Source organism: Protopterus annectens, chromosome 3.part1, assembly GCF_019279795.1.
Source record: "Protopterus annectens isolate FY-2018-M chromosome 3.part1, PAN1.0, whole genome shotgun sequence".
In the NCBI taxonomy this organism is placed as follows: Eukaryota; Metazoa; Chordata; order Ceratodontiformes; family Protopteridae; genus Protopterus; species Protopterus annectens.
This window is the reverse complement of record NC_056732.1, coordinates 380,746,876-380,769,945: the sequence shown is the minus strand read 5'-3', so window position 1 is coordinate 380,769,945 and position 23,070 is coordinate 380,746,876. Positions and strand designations below refer to the sequence as shown.

The window sequence follows — 23,070 nt, the reverse complement described above, 5'->3', positions numbered from 1 at the left end:
CAGTGCAAAAACATCCTGTATAGGATTCTCTAGTTATAGAAATAAAGTGTTACAGATGCCATCTAGTGGCCAGGGGAAGTCAGAACACTCAAACTAGACTAGAAATCATTCCTGGACTGTGCTTGTGACTTACTTTAAGTTGACCCGTATATTAGGGTTAGGGGCAGGGATGGGGTTTGCACATATTGCTAAGGTGACTTAGCTTAAAAAAGCCCTTCTCATAATACTATCACTATTCAGACAAATCTAAGCTGAATAAATTCCCAGGCCCAGCGCTTCCTGGAATTCATCAACTCAAATGCCCTGGATCAGCTGGTAAACTCCCCTACCAGAGGTGAAAACATACTGGACCTGGTCATTACTAACATGGGCGACAGGTGTTCCACACCGGAGGTCAACCTGTCACTGGTTAGATCAGACCATAAACTAATCACTCTGGATGTTCACACCCCGCCACCACCCCCAACTAAGGAAACTACAGTAAAAAACTTTTCTAAAGCAAACTTCACCTTACTTAAGACCGAAGTGGTAAGTTTCACAGCCCCCACTCTAAAGGATAATGCTGCCCAAGATGCAGAAACCTTTACAAATACACTCTATGAGCACCTACAAGGATGCATGGATCGTGCCATCCTTAGCAAAACCAAGACTCACTCCTCTTAGAGAAGGAAACCAGTTTGGTGGACCCCTGCAATAAACAGGCTATACAACAGAAGGAGGAAACTAGTTCAGAAAAAAAGCAAATCCCAAGAAGGAAAGACATCCCTGATCAGTATCAGTAAGAAACTGAGGTCCCTCATGAAATCATCCAAGGCTGACTTCAAAAGAAAAATAGCCAAGGATTCAAAAGATAACCACAAAGCCTTCTTTAGCTATGTTAAGAATCTAAGTGGCAACTCGCAGATATGCACTGAACTAGTGCAAAATAGCACAAAATATACTGAACCTACTGATATTGCCAACATCCTGGCAGATAGATTCAGTGCAAACTTCACCCCCCTCTCACCTCCAAAAGGGCCCACAACAATACCGAAAAAGTGTAGTGTCCCAAAATTCACAGACGCACATGTGAAAACAGTCCTTTCAAAAGCCAAAAACACAGCATCAGTGGGACCAGATGTTGTCCCAGGCTGTGTCTTGCACGAACTACAGAACGAACTAACCCCCCACCTAAACACGCTGTTCAACCTCAGCCTCTCCACAGGCTACGTTCTATGGCACACAGCAACAGTTATTCCTCTCCACAAAGGAGGGGCCACAACTGACCCTGGTAACTGTCGCCCCATAAGCCTAACTATCCTGGTCTGCAAGGCTATGGAGTGCATCATCATGGAACTCATTAACAAAGACATTGGGAACCTCCAAACACTTGACCCGACCCAGTTCGGCTTTGTTTAGGGCAGATCATGCCTACTAAACCTGGTTGACTTCTTTGAGACAGTCACCAAGGCCATGTTTGAGGGAAAGGTGGTTCACACAGCCTACCTTGACCTCACCAAGGCTTTCAACACCATTCCCCACTCGGGTATTACAGAAAAACTCACCAGCCTGAACATAAACCTCTACATCATGAGATGGGTTGCCAACTGGCTTACAGACAGAACTCACCCGGTAAGAATACTGGGCTCCAGGTCCGACTCTAAACCAGTCACAAGTGGTGTCCCACTAGGCTCGGTCCTGGGACCCCTACTGTTTGGCATATACTTCTCAGAAGTATAGGCAAACACTGGAGGACTATGGTTAACCAAGTTCACTGATGACTGCAAACTCTGAGCCATAATTGACTCTCGGGCTGACATGGACATCCTCCAAAAGGGCCTTATTGAGACGGACACCTGCTGTCAAAGTCATGGCCTCAAGCTAAATGCCAAAAAATGCATAGTCATCCCATTTGAGAAAAACAAAACACCCACAAATTACCACATAGGTGGCAGCCCCCTTAATACAGAAGAGGTAATAAGAGATCTGGGGACCCAGGTAGATAGTAATCTCTCCTTTGACAATCATATTGCCAAAGTAGTTAGGAAATACTTCTATGTGGCCCATCTAATTACTAAAGGGTTTGCATCTAGAAATAAAGAGGTTATAGTGCCCCTCTACTCGTCACTCATTAGACCCATCATAGAGTACAATGCCCCATTTGGGATGTACCTCACAAGACACTTCCAACAGCTGGAAAGACCACAAAAGTACCTCACCAGGAGGATTACTGGTCTCAAACATATGTCCTATGCAGCCCGACTGAAAAAACTCCGGCTGTACTCAGTGGCATGTCGCTTACTCAGAGGTGATCTCTGCCTGACTTACTAAGCCATGTCCAACTCAGAATTGACGGACATGCTCCACCTAAAGAAATCCAAGTCACTGCGAGCCACACGCTCTAGTGAGCTAAACCTCACCACAACAATAAATAGAACATGCTGGAGGGATAGATTCCTGTCACAGAGACTCCCCATGCTTTGGAACAAAATTCCAAATGACATCAGGCAGAGCCCCTCACTAACACTCTTCAAGAGAAACCTTGATGAGTGGATGGGTAACAGAAAATACACCCCTGGAATCACTTCATTGGCTCTGCTTGACAGAGGATCAGTTAATTAATCAATGGGGTGGTGAAAGCCAACACACTCTGGCTTGGCTTATAAATGCCCTCAGGCAGATAGCCTAGTACCTGCCTATGAACCTATGAACCTATGTGCAGTAGAGTTATGAGCAGTACCTTGGATAAGAATATTTTATTTCTTTGTTGGATGTACTGTGTGTAGCTCTGTTGTATTATTGCTATAATGAACTGTCGATATGCTTTGGTCAGTGTTTTTTATTCTGATCTGTGGGTCTGCTTAAGAAGACTGAAAAACCAAAAGACTGAATCCCAAAATACTGAAAATTCAAAATACTGAAGGATGGAATTTGCCCCTTCTCCACTGTTGTGCTATCTTAGAGTTGGTATATATAATTAGCAGAGGGTGTCGGGGGCACAGGTCCCTACATGAGAGGTGCAGGGGGGCTTTCCCCCTGCATTAAAAATGTTTTCAGTATTTTGAGTTTTCAGTATTTTGTTTTTTCTCTCCTCTGATGTAAACCCATACACACACACACACACACACACACACACACACACACACACACACACACACACACACACGCACACACACACACACACACACACACACACACACACACACACACTCACACATATGTATATGTGTGTGTGCTTGTGTATGCACATACCAACTTACTCATATGTGATAACCCTAACCATACCTTAACCCCTGCCCCAAACTCTACACATTACATTACTAAAAACCCTTTCCCAACAGCACCACTCACTAATCAAGACAAAAGGACACAGAAATTGTACAACACTAAGTGGACACAACACTAAATCTATCCCCTTACCTAACCTTAACTCTAACCTTAACACATGAACACTCGGACATACGCACTACCTGCTGTAACAGAATCTTACACATTCTCACAAACACCACCTTTTCAGTCAAGCATTACTTTTCCTGCACACTCCTACATACCGCAACTATATAAATACTGAATTCAACTAAATTTGATTCAGTCAAATTTGTAGTCAGCTATTTGTGCTTTTGCCAAATTCTTGTAAATCATTTGTATGTCAATCATTTACATTGCCAACCAAATGAATGACAACCTTTAACTGGCATGTGAGTGTTTTAACCAGGATGTGGGCATGTATCTTCCTACCACCAAACATTTGAGAAGTGCAGACACTTTTCATTATAAAGGGCTCCAGGTAGGCAACACTGATAAATTTGCTATGAAGAGTTGCCACCTGATATGTGACTTTCAGCCTTTCATTGTCTGCCAACTGAAAGCTCTATAGTTCAATTTTAGAGCAAAGTCTGTCATAACTGTTTTATGTACTCTTGTCTGTTAATCAGCTAGATATTACAAAATTTCAGACGACAGAAACAGTGTGATTTGTCTTCAGACTGCTAGCTGGTTTAAAAGGAATAGATTACTTTGACAGTGTTTTTGAAAGTGGATTTAATGGAAAAAGAATGTCTGAGGATATATATAGCAGCTTATATATAATGACATGAAATGCAACTTTTATGTATTCTCAGAGCAAGAATTCTGAGAGGTCATCCAGGCTGGGAGATATATGTAAAAAAAGAAGAAATGGAGAATGATTTACTGTGATTAGTTTTAGACTAATCACTCCTCTCTCATTGAAAATGAGCTACGGCAAAGGTAAACAGGTTGTTGAAACGGGAGTGAAACTATGGAAAGAAGGAATTAAGTTACATTTGTATATGTTCTTGATGAGGCTATAAACAAAGCTTTATATGTAGTTCTGGAAGCTCTGCCCAAAAAAAAAAAAAAAGTATCAAACTTTGGGAGTTAGTGCGGGTAAGAGTCACAAGAATGTAAGAAGGACGTATGTTGCAGGGAAATATTAACTGATCCATAAATGTGCAGCATAAAAAAGAAAAGGAAGTATCATAGATACAGAAAGTGATCAGAGGTAGACTGGTTACAGTGACACTGATTTCACAAAGAGCTGTGAAAAACGACTTACCTACACATTGCGCCTTTAGCTGAGCAGAGGAAAGCCGAGAATTTAATGTCTCCAGTTTTATCACAATATATTGTATTTTGCATTGTATAAGCAAGCCAAAGGTGCTCTTTTCTGGGCTTTTACCATATTCCTCACTGTGATGTGACTGTGGAGTTGCTATATATAATTTCTGGGGCTGTGGCAGGCTTGTTGCTCATGTCAGAGTGTGCAGGGGAGCTTGCCCCCCTACAAATCAATTTTTTGTGTTTCTATAGTTTTTAAGCTCACTGTTTTCAGTATGTGATTTAGAATAAATAGTAGCTGCGGTGGTGCAGCGGAAGCATTGTTGCCTCACAGCAAGAGGTTCTCCCATTCGATTCTCAGCTGGAGCGCCTTCTGTGTGGAGTCTGTATGTTCTCCCCGCAGTTGAGTGGCGTTCGAAAGACATGCGTAGAATGGGCGTGCCTTTGTTGAAGGTTGGGTGTCAGGCTGGCACCTCGGCACCCGTAAAAAAAATAATCTACTGCTAATCATTAGTGGATCAGAGTTCCGCTGTGGCGACCCCTAATTGGAAAAAGCCAAAAGAAAAACAAAACATTTAGAATAAATGGTGTTTGCATTCATGTATGGAAACCATGGAAAAGGGTTATATGTCTGATCAGCATTCGAAGTGTGTGGAGTTCTGGTCCTGAATAAAAGTTTCTTTATGGAGAGGGTGGTTTATTCTTGAAATAATTTACCCAGAAGAGGAATGGGGGAGTAAATATATAATGTTTAAAAGTATGTGGAATACTGAAACTGGACACGACAAAGAAAGTATTTGTAGCTACATGGTGCATACTATATTTCATAGATAGGTTTCTCAGACGTCAAGCACTTTTCCCATAATCTTGTCATTCTTATATGGATATGTGTCCCATTTTTCTTTTTCAGGAAGGAAAGATGTAGCAGTGGTTGATAGAAGAGATATACTAGCATCTGTCACCCTCTAGTGGCACCAAAATGCACAACCTGTTGAAAGCTTCTAAATATAGCTTCAGCAGTCTTTTTGCCAACTGCATCCTTCCTAAATGCAGCGCTCCACATTTAAGACACAAAACTATAGAGTAGAAATCGTGAACATGATCAGGGAGAAAGATTATTGAATAGTCTATTATAACAAAGTTTATGCTGAACTGCTGAGTCATATGGCTATTTGTTATTAGAGGGCCTTGTTGCCCATTTCTTGTCAGCTAACATATACATACAGGTAAGTATACATATATATATATATATATATATATATATATATATATATATATATATATATATATATACATATATACACATGTATGTATCTGACTAAAAGGTGGTGTTATTAAGTGTAGCCTGTGATGTTGCTGTTGGGGAACATACTTCAAGAGATACTAGACTAGTATATGGTAGGCAAGTAAATAGGAGAAAAAGAAAATCACTGAAGAAAATCTGTATGTAAGAGCAAAACAGGCAGCAGTAATGGCAAATCAAGCATACTTGTTCAGCAATTTCCTTACAACAAAGTAGGTTCTGTTTTTTGCATTTTGTTCTATATAAAATAAAAGACATACTATAGTACTAGTCATGTAAACTGTGAGCTGTAAAGCAGAGTAAAAGAGAAATTAATATATTGTATATGTATATGCAGATTACTGCGGTGGTGCATGTGGATAAAGTATGTTTGACTTTTAATTTAATGTAACTCCTACTGAAAGCTTGTATTTTAGGAGAAGAAGTGAAAAAAAACAAGACTGACAGAGAGAAAAAAAACAGATATAACAGAATAAACATAGCACTACAAAGACCTTTTAAATTTGTATCTTGTAATAGGAAATGTGAATAAAGGCATTTTAAATCTAAAGTAAATGTTACTTTTTGAATTCTAATTCACTGAGAATGATTCTTATTTGGTCAAATTGCAGGTTCTATGTAGATGGCTTCTTACCATAAGAAAGAATTATCGTACTGTTCCCTATCATAACTGGCGCCATGCTTTTAATGTATCTCAGTGCATGTTTACCATCATCACAGTAAGTAATATTTTTCATTCAATCTCACAGTATTCAGTCACAACCAGTCAAATGCAATATTGTTGTTATCTAACTGCTACGAAAATACCTGTATAAACAACAGGAACAAACCATGTTTAGGGACTGTTTGTCTGAGTTTTGCAAATAGCCATTGAACAAATGGTTTAATGTTTATGTTTTCACTAGACTGTAGTCATGTTTCTGACAGGGTTAGGACATTTTGTGTACAAATTGATGTCCAGGCATATTAGCATACATGATATTGGAAGAATGTTACAGTTTGTCTACATATTCTGTTACATCCTAGTGTCATAATTCTAGCTACTCCCTTTATCATCTCTGAAGTAACTTTCAGTATTATTGCAAATAATAAAAGCCATCCTTTGCCAAATTAATCTTACCATTTTTAAACTCAGATACCTTTTTCCAGTTTATAGCCTTGTTAGGTGGTGGATTACACATATTCACCACTGTTTTGTATTTTTGGGGGTCCTTTTGGAGGCCCATTCTGCGATTTCAAATCATTGTCTGACTTCTCTACAGCACTGACTTCCTTAGCCCATTAGGTTCTTTCAATACCATCACCAGTCTTTCCCTGTTCAATTATATATTAACTAGGCAGAGTCATTTCAGCTTATCTGCATACTTCCTCACTTCAGTTTAACTGTTCACTTTTCTTACTCTCTCCTGCACTCCTTTTTGTGGTAGGAGTACTAGAACAGCAGGAGATCAACTAGTATCCAATAAAATAGTTCTTGTACCCGGATGCTATCACTATATAACCATAGTTTCCTGCACCGGGCAACATCTCTCCCGAAATTATTGCCCCCTTGTATGAAGAAGGGCAAAGCTTAAGAGTGGACTAGATAGCTATGGCCTTTCTACAAGCATTGTCAAGTGGTTCAAAAGCTCTCTAGAATAAAGACACCATTCGATCAGATGGCATACTGTCATCTTTTAACCACTTCCTTATAGAGTCCCCTAGGGTTTATAACTAGGGTTACATCTTATCACTGTCTTTGCAAATGGCATGGTTTATCCGTGCAAACAAGGGAAACTGATTCAGCATGCCAAAGTCTGTATAATTCTTCTTGCAAATAATACAATTGTCTTAGTCAGTGTCTAAGGACAATCCAGTTTTTATTTAATGCAGTTATGATGTAAAATGATATTTCTTCAACTTAACATTTATAAGACCAAAACTATGCTCTTCTCAAACCAGAGCAAATTTCACTATAACTGTAATATAGTATCACTATACTATCCAAAGAAAATTCTAGTAACCTCCTATCAAATCAAAGAACTGTTTACCTTAATTATTTTGGACAAGTCACCAAATGAGAAAGTAATCACAAAATTCTCTAGTCTCATCAATGATAATCAATTAGAGCTTGACAAAGAATACACCTAATTTTGTTCAAAACCAACCAAATATTGGTCTGATCTGTAAAGCTAAGCAATTTCTGTCCCATGGTGCTCAATTATATTCTCCTGTTATATACTTAATTCCATTACTTCAATATTCTGTACCTTTACTGAGTAACCTAAACTGAAAAGACCACAAAGTCTCTAACCTGCCACTTACCAGGAAGGTTACTGAGAAAGCAGTTTATGCTCAGATGTATTCTACTTTTACCACTCTTAAATACTTATAAGTCCAGTGTTAAGATCTAAAGACAGTCTGAGACTACCATCTTTATATTCCATCTTTGTCCTACTTGTGTCCTGGTAGCTAATGATACAGTAGACCACAGTATCCTAATTAACCACCTGCAACATTACTGCAGTTTTATAGTCATTGTACTTGCAGTTGCTCAAATCTTATCTCTCAGGTCAGTTCTCATGGACAGTATCTGAACTTAATTCTTCCCATTAACTACTTTTGGATCATTGAGTGACTCAAGGTTCCAGTCTGTCTCCCTTGCTGCTCACAGTAAACATTTTGCACAGATAGAAATGTATTATCTACCAATAATATGCTCACAATATTTCAATTTACTTTTCCTTTTCTCAGGATTTTGTGTCTGATTTTACTACTCTTGAGGAGTGCTTGGATTTGTTTGCTCACGGCTTGATGTTTAATCACCTCAAATTTAATCTGACAAGGTTGGAGGCCTTGCTCTATCACTGTTTGTGTATCAGATTGTCCTTTGCTTTCTTGTTAATAACTTATGGGTGGAACCGGTGGTAATTTGTGCCTTTTGTCTGGGATCTGGGCATGTTTCTTGCTGACCAGCTAACACTAAAAGACCAAGTATCAATTGTCATCAAGCTATCTTACTTTTGTCTGAACAGTATTACCCACATCAAACATCTTATACTATTTTCAGACTTGGCAGCGATGGCTCATACATTAGTTGCTTTGTGCTTGGATTATTGTTACTAAATATGGCTTTCAGATGGTTATCTGCTTAATTGCAGTGGATGAGTTTTCTTTGCCCAATCTTTTGACTGGTACTTCTCATATTAAGTCATAGTAATTCAGTTATGTAGGGCCTACATTGGCTTCCAGTTGCAGCCAGATATGAATTTAAAATCATGGCCTTCACCTACTGTATCCTTCATAATCTGGGTTCTAATTATCTCAAGGAACTGCTGAGCCCCTAATCCTTAATTAGACATCTCATGTCATTAGGTAAATGGCCGCTGGCTGATCCATGGGCTGAAACATTAGGCAGAGTTTGTTTTGTATACTTTGACTCAGTCCTGTGGAATCATCCACCATCCCTTAATTCTGGCTTGCTATTCTGATCCTTCCTTTTGGAGGTCCCTGAAGTTTCATATTTTGGGAGAGTTTACTTAGACCTGTACAGGGACACTTTAAGTACATTCAGCTGCTAAGCTTTTGATTTAAGTTTGCTAATTTTAATGTATAATTTTAGCTGACCTAGCACAAGTTTATTTGTAAATGGTAATGGACCAGTCACGTCTTGCCCATTAATACATAGAAAAGATTGTTTCAATATAACTTTTTTGTCTTATTTATCGTTACCATATTAAAATCATAAAGTGCCAACTAAGTAAAGTATATTTAAGTTGAATGCCTGAAGAGAAATGGTACAAGTAGATTTCCATAGCTGGATGAATTATTTCTAAGGAGTGCAATGATTAGTAATAGTGTCAATTGGATAGCAAATGGATAATACTGACAGTTTTAAAGACTGACAGGATGAGTTGTTTACTGCCTGAAAGAACTGTCTGGGCTTAATGAAAACTTTTTAAGTAGCCCAGCATGTCCAAGTTTAAGAGGAATATTTGTCTATTACTTAATTCATCAAAATAAATGCTGAACGGTATAGCAACATCAGAAGGACCATTTCTGTTTTTTTTTTCTATTTGGAGAAATAAAGTAAAATAAAAATGGCAATCAGGAACTTCTTTTACGAGTAGAGTGTTTTTTTCCAAAAGCAATTAGTAAGCTCTTTCATTCCTCAAATCCAGAACTGCATCAGACCAATGGCTGATAAAACATAAGTACCACAAACTGTAAATCACACGATACAAACATCCAATGAAATGACAATAAATAAATAAGTAAATAAAATATATGAACTATGTGTATTAAAATGCACATTGTGAAACAAAACTGATATTTAACCTTTATAAATAAAGCTGTAACTTTTAAGGTAAAATAAAGATGCATAATCTGTAAGTAAGACCTAGCCCCTGTTAGTGCCAAATGTCTTTGCAGTACATTCTATGTTTGTTGCAGAAGCATGCTCTGAGACAACCACTTAGAAAAGAAAGACTTATCATTCTAGTAACTGCTGTCTTCAAGAAAAATTAAGGAATTAACAATGGTAGAAATTGGTGACAAAGTAAACTGCTAATTTATGTTGGAGTGATCATTTGCAGGTATCATGTGTGTGTAGTGGAAAGTGTACATATACCCTGTTGATATCATTGTACATGTGTAGCTGTAAATAGATCAAACTGAAGAAAGGTCTTCATGGATTGTTCTGCATTGGTTATCAACCTATGACTTCTATGGGACTTGTTTATGCCTCACTATCATAACTATAGCACTTAATGTTGTGAGTCCTGACACTTCAAAATAATATGAATAAAAAAAGATAGCAGATTCTGATGCACACTGTTACACCTTTAAGACATTTTTGAAGAGGGGCATCACCCCTTTATTCCCCAGTGTGGGGGGCTTATAACCTTGATATCCCAAGCATCTTTACCCTCTACACCATTTCATGTAGGAACTATACCTCTCACAACTCAGCTCCTTAAATATACTAACACCACAGTTTCAGATTTAGTATATATATATCCCTGCTGATTCACACTCTAATTTCTGCTTTTCTGAAGACTGCAAATAAAGGTGCACAAAATGTGAGTGAGAACCCCTTGTTCCTATTATCCTGTACTTTCCCAAAGGAACATACACCACTTTCCTCTTCTAGTTCAAGGAGCTGATGGAAAATGTCTACTGACAGAGCAGTGCAGGACCCTAGTGTCACACCTTTCATCCATCTACATTCTTGCAGAATGTCTAGATTTATGCTTCATATTTTCGGTCTTTTCCTCATAAAATTTGTGGATTTCTGGCAAATCACTGAGGATTGAATAAATAATGCCATACATTGGAGTTTCAGACTATGTTTCCTTCAGAAAATGCATGCTAAGACAAATGCTATTATTCTAGCAACTTATTAAAGTCTGTATAGCAATATCTAAAATTTGTCCCTAATTTTGGTTCTTTATCCCCCCATTATTTAAGGCTTTGTCCAGATTTCTTATACTTAGAGGTTGAGAGGTATGCCTAGTGTGGAAGGCAGTGTTGGAGATTGCTGAGATTGGCAGGTAGGAATGCTGTTACAGCATGTCTGAACCTCAGCAGTCTGAGTTAATGTCAACCACAACTAATGAGCTGGTAAATGGAGTGGAACAGAACTGAAACAATGTAACAACAGCGATAACCCGGAAAAAAAAATCACCACAGGGGAAAGGATCAGCGAACGCAGACACAAAAAGTTAGCACTTTCATTCTACTTATTAATTGACTAGAACTTCTTCAGAAACAATTAAAACAGCCACATTCCATCTTTTTAAATCACACGCCAATATGTCACATGACAATTCTGACCAATAAAATCTGTCAAAAATTATATCTTAAAGTGTACAGGTCATTAAATGATTACATCAATATGACATAAAAAGTACTAAAATGTAACTCAAATTAACAAAAGATAAATGTAAAGATCAGAGATCTAATATTTTTTCATTTGTAAAAAGCACTTTATATTAGATCTCTAATATATCATTAAGACCTGGTGCACGATCAGCCACAAAGTCTATTTGCCAGTAGGCTTTTCTGCATTCTAATATGGTTTTGAAATCTCCACTAAATATATTGCTTGATACTTTGTCCAAAACAAAAAAGAAACTATTCTGCATTTTGAATATACAACAGGTTATTCTAAAGTGTGCATTGCTTTCCTTCAGAGAGGTAGTGCATCACTAGGCTATTGGGAGTACTGCAGATTGTCACTTAATGTTGTACATTGTCGTGGCTCACTGTAAATGAAGATTTTATATTCTGAAAATAATATTTTTTCTGCTTTCTTCTATTGCTTTAGTCTGCTGATTTTAAAGATGTGCTGTCAGATATAGAAATCTTGGCTTTAATGGTTGGATGCCTCTGTCATGATCTTGACCACAGAGGAACAAATAATGCTTTTCAAGCAAAGTAAGTGGACATCATGTGTTCTTAGCTGTGTAGTCTTGCATAATTTATTGAAATCATTTTCACTGCATTATTTTATGAGTGGGTGGTGTCAACACTTGAATATATAGTGCATGCTTTAATGGAATTTTGAGCATGTGATATTATTTCACATAATTAATAAAATCATTCTCACTGCATTATCTTTTGACTGTGTGGTGTCAACACTTTAACATAGTAGTGTATGCAATAATGACATTTTGAGTATGTATCATTTCACATAATTTATTGAAATCTTTCTCACAGCATTATCTGATGAATAGACAGTTTAAAGCATTTTAATATATTAGTGCATAATGTAATGAAACATTAAGCAGTTGATATAATTTGTACTGCACACAAATTTGATATGAGGATTTTGCATAAGATAAACTGTAGGGGCTCAATATACAATCATGCATTCATAGGTTTAGTGAACAAGCTCAAGGCCTATTGTCCATTGAAGAGCTGGATGTTTCATGTTCCATGGTGACACTTAGAGTTGCCCAGATAATCCTCTAGTTTCTTTATGAAGGTATGGATTGAGAGGCTGAGTTTAATTGAGAGGAGTGTTAATTCCATAGGTATGTGAGTCTTTGAATATAAAGCTGTCATGTTTCAAGGTAAAGTTGGTACTAATTTTTATTGAGGGTAAGTACTCTCTTGTATTCATGTCACCATGAGGGCATTTTAAGCAAAGTATATAAAAAATAAGGGGTTATTTAGTGCTTTGTGTGAGAAATATAGGTCTCCTATAAGAAAGGGAATATGTTATAGAAAATAGAGTTCCTGTAATATTTAGCTATAAGAAAGCCATGAATTCTTTCATTTTTATTTGTGAGAAATCTTTACCTTCTCCAATTTTTCCAAATGATGTGTGAGTAGATTATAGAACAGGTTGCTGTATTCTGTAACTGATCTGATATATATGGGGGCAGTTACTTCTCAGGCATGACTGTCAACCCTACAGAGGAACAAGTGAACATATGTTTTGGAGATGATAGTGGCTATATGGTTATCAAACCAAAGGTCATAATCTGCAAGGCCTCTAAGATAATTTATTATTTTGTCATCTTTTAGCTGTTATCCATCAGTAGTGCAACAAGCTGGTGGGGGTACCAAGTGCTAGAATGCTGTATATTTGAAATCAAAGGCAGGGAAACTTGTGCTATAGCTTTCATCCTTTCATGTGTAATGTTAGGTGCTATGAAGGGAGGTGGTATCAGTGGGATTAAGGACAATCCTAAATTCCAGTCATCTGCATGAGTGGTGAACTAGGCATTGCAGTTAGTTTTCATGTCTGAGACAAACACGGCAAAATGCAGTGGTTCAGGACAGAGCCTTGCAGGACATCATTACTGACAGGGATGGTGAGGATAGGAATCCTCCTGTTTTTATCTGTTCTGCATGATCATGTATCAGTTGTGAACTGAGGTTTATTACTCACCTTTAGATCCCTGTGATTATATATTTTTATTTTTATTTATTTTATTTTACATTTGTTGACCGGGTTAGTCCGACTGGAATCAAAGTCCATTTTCAGCGGAGGCCTGGGGAGATAAGCTCCAGACACAATACAAGAACAAAAAGCAGTTGATAAAAAAAGAAAAACATTGATTATATATAATATTATAATTTTAGTTATCGGTGTAGTTAAGAAGGGAATACAGGTAGAAGTACATTCAGACAGTCAGTGTTACAAATTTCCATTTTGCGGTTTGTAGTAGATAACAATATGAAATCAGATAAGTAATTACATACATTATGTTGATTTAGTCAGGCTTGTCACAGTGGCATATCCATTTTACTTCCAGATGTTATTTGATTGAGGCTTTAAATTGGTCTGGGGAGGAGAGCATGGTAATAGCACCTGGAAGTTTGTTCCAGGTTCTGCTTACAGAATTTGCAAATAGGGCCATGCCAGCAGCATTGTTAATTTTAGTTGTTTGTATTTGTAACTTATTGGATGAACATAGCAGTCTTGTGTTTTTATGGGGGAGGATGTAGTTACTAAGGGCTGGAGTATTATTTGGGTTCTTTAGGATTTTATTAGCCTATATTAGAAAGTTATACTTGACGAGATTGGGAAATTCCAACCATCCGAGCTGTTTGAGGTTAATGCAGTGGTGGGTTCTGAAAGGAGAGCCCGTAGCAAACCTGGCGATGCGATTATAGCAGGTAGTAAGTCTATTTAGTTCAGATTTACTTATGTTTGCTAGAAGGGGGGAGGCATATAGGAGTGTTGAGAGTAGGTGCGAGCGTGCAATGGCTATTTTAGCTATGAGGGTGAGGAAGGTTTCAACTCTGTAGAGTGAACCAAGTTTTTTGTTGATGGTTTTGATTGTCTGGCTTACATGGCGGTCAAATTTTAAGTAATTGTCTATAGTGACACCTAGTAGTTTGGTATTGGGGTCCGGGGAAATGACTGTCCCATCAATAGCTTGTATGGTAAAGGAGTAGGGTATAGACCTTTGGGTTCGTGGAAATAAGAGAATTTTGGTTTTTTGGGGATTTAGTAGTAGGCGACATTTGGATAGCCAGTTTTCTATAACAGTAAAAGTAGCCTGAGTATCCATATTTAGGTCATCTGGAGATGTGGCTGAGCAGATCAGAGTGGAGTCGTCAGCATATTGGATACAGCTGATGTTTGATATGATAGTAGGGAGATCATTAATAAAGATGGAAAACAGTAGTGGTCCTAGTATGGAGCCTTGTGGAACTCCAATAGTGTTGGGTAATAGATTTGAGAGATTATTCTGCCAGAGGACTGCTTGTTGCCTGTCATTGAGATAGGATTTAAACCAGAGAAGGGCACTGGGATGTAGACTGAGAGTTTGCAGGGTCGTAATCATTAGTTGATGGTCCAACATGTCAAAAGCCTTGGAAAGATCTAGGAAGAGGGCAGACGAGGTGTGGTTGTTGTTGTGGTTATTATTAATGGTGTTAGTAAAGGACAGTAGGGCAGTGGTTGTACTATGATGTGGCCGAAAGCCATGTTGGGTATTAGCCATCAGGTCGTTCTGGAGCAAATGTTGCATAAGTTGTTTATGTATACATTTCTCCATGATCTTAGCAAGTGGGGAGAGTATGGCTATGGGCCTATAATTGGAGTATTCAGTAGAGGGACCTCCTTTATGTAATGGAATAACATTAGATGGTTTCCAGATATTGGGAATTTTGGCTTCAGATATGGTCCAGTTGATTAGGATAGAGATTGGAAAGGCGATAGCATCTGCTGTCATTTGTAGATATTCAGCTGGGAGTTGGTCAGCAGATAGGGTGGTGGGTTTTAGTTTTTTGATTAGCTTGCATATAAAGGAGGTTGATACAGGCTGAAAGCAGAATAGGTTTTGACTGTTGGATTTAGTGTTAATTTCATCAAGGGAACTTTGAGGTAGTTGGGTGGCTACAGCTTGAATAGTTTCAGTAAAGAAATGATTGAAACTATCTGCAACCTGTTCTGGGGTTTGATTTGAGTTGGCAGCCAGGTTTGGTGTCGATTCATTTGTTGATCCCAGCCCAGAATTTTTGAGGATTGTTTTGATTATTCATCTGTAGCCTGCAGTAGTAGTGTTTTTTATCCAGTAGGACAAGTCTTTTTGTTTCATTCCGTGCATGTCTATATTTATTGTGATCATGGGGATTTTTGGTAGATCGCCAGGTAGCCCATAGTTTATTTCTACTGTTAATTTTTGTTCTTGTATCTTTGGAAAGCCAAGGTACGTTATTACCTTTTGTTCTTATTAGGCAGGCAGGAGCATGTAGGTCTACAATTTCAATAAATTTGTTGTTAAAATAGGTTACAGCTTCCTCTAAGGGGAGATGCTTTAGTATAATCCAGTTGTAGGATTTAAGTTCCAGTTGACGTTTAGCAGGATCAAGGTCTCTTTTGGTTCTAACTTTCCTGAACTAGGGTTGTTGTGGGGTAATAGCTTTTTGTTTAATTATATAGGTCAGGAGATGATCACTTAGATCATCTGGGAGGGTACCTGCAGTGTACATTAGGGGGTTACTGTTTACAAGTATCCAGTCCAGTATACTCTCTTTTTGGGAGTGTTTGCCATATCTGGTAGGGGTGACTATGGTTTGAGTGAATGCATGGAGGTTGATATGAATGGAGGGGGATTTTGATGAAAAGGAGCCCCAATCTATGTTAAAGTCCCCCAGGACTAGGGTTTTTTGGGTGTAGTGAGAGGATAGCCAGTGAAGGGTGTCCTCAAGTGTAGCTACATTGTTTCCTGGGGGAATGTACATACAGATAATAATAATGCTTTTACTTTTATTCAGTTGAAATTTGGTAGCTAATATTTCGGAGTTATTGATCTGAGGTGGCTGAATAATTTCAGTAGTTACATTCAGTTCGGATTTATAGAGGACAGCTACTCCCTCCCATTTCCTCTTAGCCCGATCTAGTCTGTGTAGATTGTAGCAAGGTGGAAGGATTTCATTATTGGTGGTAGATGGTTTTAGCCAGGTTTCAGATAGACATAATATCTCAGGGGAAAAGACAGCTAAGAGGGCATGAAGTTCATGTATTTTTTGTTTATACTTCTTATATTAAGATGGCAAATTAAGAGGGAGTTGGTGGGTCTACTGATTATGTTCTTGTTATAGCTATCTCTGTTAGATGGTAAGTTAGGGGTAATAGGGCCTAGACTGGGGTGAATATCTCCACAGATTATAAGGCTTAGTCTATACTCTTTAATGGTTTGCATCAGTTTGTTTAAAAGTTTGTCATAAAGTTTGGCTGTAGTACTGATGTGGCGTGGGTTATTGCTCTGTTAAATAATAAATTAGGATAAGTTATATCTTATTTTAGTGTCCTGGTTTAATATATAACTGAAAAAGGCTGTTTTTTTTTCATTTGGGGACATAGTGTGTCCTGCAGGGCAGTGATACCTGGTAAGTTGTTGGGTTTCATACATAGTTAGGATATAGGTTACAATGAGGGTGGGTAGTAGGGTATATAGCAACATTTTGGTAATATGCAAGTTTGGGTTAACTATTGTGAGAAGCAAGTACAGGGGAAAGATGATGTGAAATTAGAGGGGGAAGGGAGGTGGGTGGGGAGGTAGTGAGGGCTGTTTGCTGATAGTTGGGGAGGATAGAAGGGAGGGAGAAGTGATAATAGAGTTGATAGGTTGTAGTAGTAGAAGGAGTGTGGCTGAGAGCCTATAAATGTAGAGGTACTGAGGTGGGTGGGAATTGGGGGAAGGGAGAGGTGCGGAGTGAGCCCAAACGCAGTGAGGGCGAGCAGAGTAGGGTTAATTCATTCAAACAAGTGGAGGACTAAGGTAAGAATTATGTGATAGGAAGCTGACTCTTATTTATCTGAAATATGTTCAATTTTATTTATTTTTAATGGTTAAACTGTTAAATGAGCTATAGGACAATAGTAAGGGGGAACCTAGGAAAAATAGTGTGAGCAAGAGTATAAAACTATTAGCACACTAACTGCTAAGACTGTGCCTTGGAGTTAGAATTAAGGGTAGGTTAAGGCTATGGGATAGGAACTAGAGATACCTTTGGACCCAGAGCACACACTAATAATATTTAGATATAGATACAAATTTCAGGTCTTAACCTTAAAATAAGATAGTTCACTCCCAGGAAGGTATCCTTGGGCAGTAGGTACAGGATTAATCTTTTCTTGGCAAGGTTCATTTGGTTTTGTTAGAGGTGGAGCCTCCTGGAATTAAACATACAAACAGTGTAAGATTCATTCAGGCATGGGGATCAACCACTGGTCAAGCAGACCTAACATACACTTCTGTTGTAAACGAAATCAGTTTTATGGTGTTGAAAATAATAAAATATCCATCATTATTCAGCATAGCATTTCTACAATTGGCTTCAATCAATGATTCAAATAAGTTAAAAATGAATAAATAGAGGTTTAAAACATTACAGTTCCCTAAAAAAAATAGTACACTATGGCTACTAAGAGGTAGCGACTCCTCATTACAATAGTTTAAATGCAACTTTAGTGATAAGCGTGTTTGTAACAGAGTATACACCTCTATTTGATAGCGAGGCAGCCAGGTAGCCATAAGTAGTTGCGTTTTAAGTCAAACATTCATAAATAAACATAATCTACCGCAGGTACTGCTTATATGTTTATAAGAAGCACAAACCCAGAGAAATACTCAATAACAGATTTAAACGCTGTATAGGCTATCTGAAACATAGCCAAACAGCATATGATAGCAGTGTTTTAAGTATATGTGCAATTCAGTACTAATACTGCTGCGTTTTTAGTTACAACAAACAATTAAGCATATTCGCCTCAGCTGGTGTTTTGGGAACTTAATTGAGTCAAAAACCCAGGTAAACACTTTAAAAACAGATAAAAACACACTGTAAGGCTGTGGGAAACATAGCGAACCAACTTATTGCATTAGCGTTCCAAATGCACGTGCAGTGCAGCACTGAGAGACTCAGGACCTTACTGCATATCAGTTCAAGTTTTTTAAGACTATATCACATTTAGTACAGAAAAAAAACAACTATATTACATAAACAGTTAGTTATTAAGAACAGAGGCAGTTTAAACAGTTAATGTATTTAAAATATGGCAGATAACATACCAGTTGAGAGAGAAGGACGCTGACTGGGTCTAAAAGCACCGGAAGTTCTGTAAATGCTGGTTTCTGTAGTGCTATTTGTAACCTCTGTTTCATAAGGAAACTGGGAGGGATTTAGCAGGATTAATTCATTCAAACAAGTGGAGGGTTAAGGTAAGAATTATGTGATAAGAAGCTGACTCTTATTTATCTGAAATATGTTCAATTTTATTTATGTTTAATGGTTAAACTGTTAAATGGGCTATAGGACAATAGTAAGGGGGAACCTAGGAAAAATAGTGTGCGCAAGAGTATAAAACTATTAGCACACTAACTGCTAAGACTGTGCCTTGGAGTTAGAATTAAGGGTAGGTTAAGGCTATGGGATAGGAACTAGAGATGCCTTTGGACCCAGAGCACACACTAATAATATTTAGATATAGATACAAATTTCAGGTCTTAACCTTAAAATAAGATAGTTCACTCCCAGGTAGGTATCCTTGGGCAGTAGGTACAGGATTAATCTTTTCTTGGCGGGGTTCGTTTGGTTTTGTTAGAGGGGGAGCCTCCTGGAATTAAACATACAAACAGTGTAAGATTCATTCAGGCATGGGGATCAATCACTGGTCAAGTAGACCTAACATACACTTCTGTTGTAAACAAAATCAGTTCTAGGGTGTTGAAAATAATAAAATATGCATCATTATTCAGCATAGCATTTCTGCAATTGGCTTCAATCAATGATTCAAATAAGTTAAAAATGAATAAATAGAGGTTTAAAACATTACAGTTCCCTAAAAAAATAGCACACTATGGCTACTAAGAGGTAGCGACTCCTCATTACAATAGTTTAAATGCAACTTTAGTGATAAGCGTGTTTGTAACAGAGTATACGCCTCTATTGGATAGCGAGGCAGCCAGGTAGCCGTAAGTAGTTGCGTTTTAAGTCAGACATTCATAAATAAACATAATCTACCGCAGGTACTGCTTATATGTTTATAAGAAGCACAAACCCAGAGAAATACTCAATAACAGATTTAAACGCTGTGTAGGCTATCTGAAACATAGCCAAACAGCATATGATAGCAGCGTTTTAAGTATACGTGCAATTCAGTACTGATACTGCTGCGTTTTTAGTTACAACAAACAATTAAGCATATTCGCCTCAGCTGGTATTTTGGGAACTTAATTGAGTCAAAAACCCAGGTAGACACTTTAAAAACAGATAAAAACACACTGTAAGGCTGTGGGAAACATAGCGAAACAACTTATTGCGTTAGCGTTCCAAATGCACGTGCAATGCAGCAGTGAGAGACTCAGGACCTTACTGCCTATCAGTTCAAGTTTTTTAAAACTATTATCACATTTAGTACAGAAAAAAAACAACTATATTACATAAACCGTTAATTATTAAGAACAGAGGCAGTTTAAACAGTTAATGTATTTAAAATATGGCAGATAACATACCAGTTGAGAGAGAAGGACGCCGACTGGGTCTAAAAGCACTGGAAGTTCTGTAAATGCTGGTTTCTGTAGTGCTATTTGTAACCTCTGTTTCATAAGGAAACTGGGAGGGATTTAGCAGGATTAATTCATTCAAACAAGTGGAGGGTTAAGGTAAGAATTATGTGATAAGAAGTTGACTCTTATTTATCTGAAATATGTTCAATTTTATTTATTTTTAATGGTTAAACTGTTAAATGGGCTATAGGACAATAGTAAGGGGGAACCTAGGAAAAATAGTGTGCGCAAGAGTATAAAACTATTAGCACACTAACTGCTAAGACTGTGCCTTGGAGTTAGAATTAAGGGTAGGTTAAGGCTATGGGATAGGAACTAGAGATGCCTTTGGACCCAGAGCGCACACTAATAATATTTAGATATAGATACAAATTTTAGGTCTTAACCTTAAAATAAGATAGTTCACTCCCAGGTAGGTATCCTTGGGCAGTAGGTACAGGATTAATCTTTTCTTGGCGAGGTTCATTTGGTTTTGTTAGAGGGGGAGCCTCCAGTTGAGAGAGAAGGGCTCCAACTGGGTCTAAAAGCACTGGAAGTGTGATATATATGATTCTGACATGGGATATACTGACAAAGATATACTTCCTTCCAACTCAGTGGTCACACTCTCTTACAATTTGTGTGGCTTGGGAGGGAGGGAGGTTAAACAGTCTCTTTTTAATGATCTTCTTATCTGTTTGGCAACACCTATGGGCAAGTTAACAAAACCTTTTGTTAAAAACCTATAATAGATATTCCATTTATAGATTTAAGAAGACTAAGACACAAGCTATAAAAGTGAATCCCCTTCTTGACATTAGTGGATGAGTGTCCCTAATTATGGACCTATGATGCAGTAAAGTATTTGAGTATATGGATTGTTCCAACACTGCAAAATCATTATAAGTTTCATATTCTACACTGCCTGGTAGGTGCAAGCAATTGGTTACTCATTACAAGACTCTCATCTTGGAGACGCACCAGTATATTCATGTGATACAGATGTTTGTCTTGCCTCTGGCTTTGTTCAGATTCCAGGCTATCCCAGCACCTCCAGCCCCATAAAGCTCTTTTAAAGTAATTAAAAGTTGGATCCAATATTTAATTTGGCAGGGAAAGTGTTAGAGTTTATGTGGATAAAATATCTCTTCTAAAGTACTTGGGGGACTTTGTTGTCATTGATTTTCTTTGTACTGGAAAGCTATGCAGCTGTGTCTGCTTTTTCTTTGGTCTCACCTCAGGTATAGACAGCTTGGAGATCCCTTTGGATCTAGGTAACGGCAGGAGGAGACAGGCCTCATTGCTCATTCTGGTCCAGGCAGAGGGTTCATTTAGTTTCTTTATCATCTATCGGCGCAATTTATTTGAATGTTAAATAGGATGTGTACACTTAATAATAATGTAATAAGGAAGCTGTCTCATTGTACTGAATTTTGAAAGACTGATTTAATATTATATATATATATATATAAGCATGGCTCAAAATGCATCGAGAGCTGCAGTTTTGGGAACAGTTGACTATAGAAGTGATTTCTTATCATGTGATAAATTTAGTGGCACATGATAAGAAATGACTTTCTATTTCATGAGGGTCTAAAAGTTACATTTAAGGAGACTCAGACAGCGAGATACAGATGCAGCTGATAAGCCAACTTAGAGTTTTATTGTCAAGATGAGGTAACATGGTACAGTATTGAAAAGGGTAGTCAGTAAAATATATACACAGCTGTTACTACATAAAAAATATATATATTCTGTGTGGTTATGGGAGGGTGAAAGCCACATTTGAATTGTACAGTTCCTGATATGAATATAAAACCGTTTGTGTAACTCCTAATTACACCAATGTAATTTATGTCTCTTTTCTCAGAAATATGTGAACACATATTTTTTAGATCAGACTTCTGGGATCCTGCAGCATATTTTATGGACTCACTCTAGCTTATAGGAATTTAAAAGTTTGATAAAGGGTATTATTGATGGGATTTGGTGGGGAAGGTTGCTGTTAACATTGTCAGTGTACCTACTATAGTGGATAGAAGGACAAGAAGAGGTCAGACATGAGTTGAAATTCATAATTTAACTCTGCTGATGGGTACAATAGCCACAATCTGAAAAAGGAGACTGAGCTACACCCTCTTCCATGCAGGACATTTACATTTTGATATCTGAAATGTATTACTTTCACTCAACCAGTAACAGAACATTTTAGATGGCCATAGCAATCCAATACATGGAGAATGGGCAATTGAATCACCTTAGATCAGGCGGCTGTTGGGTTGGCTGTTAGAAATTCTTAGCATCCTGGGGCTTTATTTGAGTTGTATATTAATATTAGGCTAAAGGAGGTTCCCTCTCCAGTAGAAATGATGTGAACTTATATAGGCAAAAATAATTTTTTTGTTATAAATTAGTGTCAAATGTTTAATAAGTTTCAATTTATACTTATATTTATTCCAAAACATCCTTTTTTGTAAATTGTATAATCTATTCTTGTTTTTTTTATATTTATTTTTTATTGTCAATTCACAACTGAGTACCAAATTGTTTCTATGACGGAAGTGCTGTCAGACATCCACAGTCCCCTGGACTAGCATGCAAATCCTTCAGTACTGGGGGTTGGGAACATTAGACACCAGGGATACTATCTATATTGTGCCCTAAAGGCAAGAATAATAGAACAAGTTTTGCAACACAAAAAAATGTGGGGCAGAG

At 37.7% G+C, this 23,070-nt stretch overlaps 1 protein-coding gene across 1 annotated transcript in view; it reads left to right on the top strand.

Annotated features, from left to right (window-relative positions):
• The window catches only part of LOC122798137 (dual 3',5'-cyclic-AMP and -GMP phosphodiesterase 11A-like), a 757,362-nt gene that overhangs the window by 587,857 nt on the left and 146,435 nt on the right, over positions 1-23,070 (top strand). Inside the window, exons 12-13 of the mRNA XM_044066848.1 lie at positions 6,472-6,579; positions 12,168-12,277. Coding sequence (XP_043922783.1) covers positions 6,472-6,579; positions 12,168-12,277 — 218 coding nt within the window. The remainder of the gene's footprint in view (positions 1-6,471; positions 6,580-12,167; positions 12,278-23,070) is intronic.